The sequence below is a fragment of the Nannospalax galili genome, unplaced genomic scaffold, assembly GCF_000622305.1.
Source record: "Nannospalax galili isolate Female #2095 unplaced genomic scaffold, S.galili_v1.0 scaffold31, whole genome shotgun sequence".
NCBI lineage: Eukaryota > Metazoa > Chordata > Mammalia > Rodentia > Spalacidae > Nannospalax > Nannospalax galili.
In genome coordinates, this window is record NW_008332149.1 from 218,382 (window position 1) to 221,510 (window position 3,129).

The 3,129-nt window shown below is 57.6% G+C and overlaps 1 protein-coding gene across 1 annotated transcript in view; it reads left to right on the top strand.

The window, feature by feature from the left end:
* Positions 1-1,749: 1,749 nt before the first annotated feature.
* The window catches only part of Cpxm2 (carboxypeptidase X, M14 family member 2), a 122,250-nt gene continuing 120,870 nt past the window's right edge, over positions 1,750-3,129 (top strand). Inside the window, exon 1 of the mRNA XM_008827249.2 lies at positions 1,750-2,162. Coding sequence (XP_008825471.1) covers positions 1,841-2,162 — 322 coding nt within the window. The 5' untranslated portion in view covers positions 1,750-1,840. The remainder of the gene's footprint in view (positions 2,163-3,129) is intronic.

Genomic DNA, 3,129 nt, shown 5'->3' on the forward strand with positions numbered 1-3,129 from the left:
TTGCCTGGAGGAGCTGGTTGAAGATGAAGTCGCCCCTGTCAGTGAGTGAGCTCCAGGAGAGCTCAAATACAGAGGAGGGCTGATGGGATCCAGCCCAACCCAAGGCCTGCCTGGAACACTAGAGGAGGATGAAGCCCTCTCTTCTCTCACTCTGGAGACCGGTACTGGCTCTGGGTTGGTTCTAGAGTGTCCTGGGTGTTTGACAATCCCCCATGGGACTTGTGTCAGTCTGCAGGATCCTCTTGGAATGCTCTTCTACCTGGAACCTCTAAAACAGCAATCCAAAGACTGGCTGAGTGGTCTGAATGGGGACAGTGAGATGTCAAAGGCGGGAGGCCAAGGCAGGGAATGGCATCTGTCCTGTCCACATCCTGACACTTGGGGGCTCAGACATGTGACTCCCCTCCCAAGTGAATGGGAAGGCCTTATCTCAGTGTCCAGGTTCAGCCCAGAGGCATTCTGGGTTCATATTCCAGGCCATCAGGGACAGACAGACCCAGGACCTGAGGGCCAGTTGCCCCTGTGGCAGGCATCATGGCCTATAGACATAAGTACTGAATCCCTAGAGCCTGTAAGTTGAGTATAGAACTGACTGATGATCACTACTTCTAGAGGGATACCAGTCCTGGGTCATCTGAGAGGCCCTCCTAATCCCATGGACTCTTAAAAGCGGAGAACTTTCCCCAGCTAGAGGGAGAGAAGTGGGGAGGGTTTGAGCTGTGGCATTGACCTGTGAGTACTGCTCTGAGATGCAGGGTCCCATTCAGAGACCTGCTGGACCCTGGGAATCACACAAAGCAGAAAGCGGGCAAGCAGTGAAGCACTGTCTTAGCTGTGGTAGCCAGTGAGCACATGGGCCTCATGTCTACCAGCGCCAGGAGCTGACCCTGAGTGGCCATGGAAAAGGGTTATTTCCCTGAGCTTCCCCCCACCCCCCTTGCCATACCTTGACCTTAGCCTGGTGGTTGCTGCCTTAGACATTTAATCCAGAGTTGCCAGGTACTAAGTCTCTTGCTTTAAGCCACTAAATTTGTCGCAATCTGTTAGAGGAGTCATAGAACACCAGTGCAGACTCTGAGTCCCCAGCGTCTCAGCCTGGAGAGAAGCTGGGACTCCTGGCTTCCACTCCACCAAGAGAAGACTAAGAGAAAACTAGCATAAGTTGTCTAAGGGTGGGGGACACTTTCTTAAAGGGAAGTAACCCAGCCTGCTCCCTGAAGAGCCAGATGCCCTCCTCTAACTGGTGGGATGGCAGCTCCTGGGTGGGTCCATTCTCTCTAACAGAAAAACATTCTAGAGGATGGGGGACATGAATCTTCAGGCCTCTATGCCTGGCTCCCAGGGAACTTCAACCAGGAAACCCAGGGCTCATGCCTGGACTGGAGGCCATGCAGCTGTCTCTACCTGCTTTAGTAATCTCAGGTTTGCCCACCTGTAAAATGAATGAGACAGCCTCGAAGTTCCCTCCCAAGATGCCAATGCCTGGAGCCTGCAGAAAAGGCGCCCAGCAGGATAGCATGCCACCGGCTAGAGGGACAGGAAAGGCTGGAGACAGTTCCAGGGTGGAAGGGGCCTCCAGCACCTGCCCGGAAGGCCCGGTGGGGCGGGACGGAGGGAGGGCGGGTCCACTCTCGCCTTTCCTCGCCTCGCCGCGCCCCTGCACCCCCCCTCCCCGCGCCCAGCCCCGCCCGGCCAGCCTGTCCCACCCGCCCTAGCCCGCTGCATCCATCCACGCCCTGCTGCAGCTCCTGCAACCGGTCCGAAGCCGCCGTCCACATCTGCAACCCTCCCGCGGCTCCTGGAGATCCGGACCCTGCCCAGGGCGCGGGGCGGAGCGGGCATGGCCTGCCCAGGGACCGCCTCGCGGGCGCTGGCCCTGGCACTCGTGGCTGTGGCCTTGGCCGGGGTCAAAGCCCAGGGCTCATCCCTCGAGGAGCCCGGCTACTACGAACAGGAACTTTGGAGACCCGGGCGCTACAATGAGCGCCCAGAGCCGCAGCCAGAGCCCTCCTCGCCGCTGCCCAAAGGCCCCGGGGAGGAGGAGGAGGAGGGGGAGGAGGAGCGGGAGCTGCACCCGCAGGAGCCCAGGCCTCCCAAGAGGGCGATCAAGCCCAAGAAGGCGCCCAAGAGGGAGAAGCTAGCGGTAGAGACGCCTCCACCAGGTAACTTTCTGCACTGGGCGCTCGCGGAGCAACAAGGGGCACTTGGCTTTCCAGTTGGTCTCTGAGATAGTGAACCCGGCCAATGTCCCGTGGTGGTGCCCCATCACCCTAAAGACTGCATCTGGAATCCCCACAGCCTATCTGTTACCTCCCTGTCCCCTGGGGCAGAAACAGGATCATGCACTTGGGAAGCTGCCTGGGGAGCTGCACCCCATGCACTAAGCTTAGTGGACTGTGGCTGCGGCTTCCTGCTCTGCGTCTGTCTTCAATCTCCTGGGGCGGCGTTTACTTGAGACTGAACTTGCCATCTGGCATGTGAGTGGCAGATGGTCTGGGCAGGGCTCTCTCAGTTCCTTCCATCCAGTTGTCAGTGGGTTCACTGAATCTGCTATGCACAGTATGGCGCAGTGGAGCCCGAGGCTCACTCATGGTCACTGCAGCCTCCGCAATTCTGCCTTCTTGGAGGGAGCAGGCAACAGGAGCCCTGGAAAGCGCTGGTTGATCGGCCACCTGGGGTGCTCCACGCTTCCTTCTCACACATACTTCTCAAATCAAATCCATTCTCAGTTTCTGCCTCCCTGCCTAATAGAAATAACTTCTACTTAGTTTATCACAAACTTGTCTTCTCTTAATTGTTCTAATGGCCTTTGTCCAGGTGCAGGGGCTACGGTCCTAGTCTTTCAACCACGGGGAGCTGGAAGGATGGTGGCCAAGTTCTGTCTGTGGTCTTGCAGTGGCTTTGCCCGAGGAGCCACATGCCAGGTTACAGGGCTCTGGACTCAGGAGAAGTGGCTTTTATTTCATTAAACCACCATGGCAGTCATCAGCCGGGGTGGCAAGTGGTGGTGTAGACAGCCTTGAGAGGGTGGCCCCATCTGAGTACTCCCTTTGTACATAGCCGCAGTTCTGTAAGTTGTGTGACCTGAAGGGCACTTCCCAGTGTTTTGGGGGGGGGGGATTGATGTGT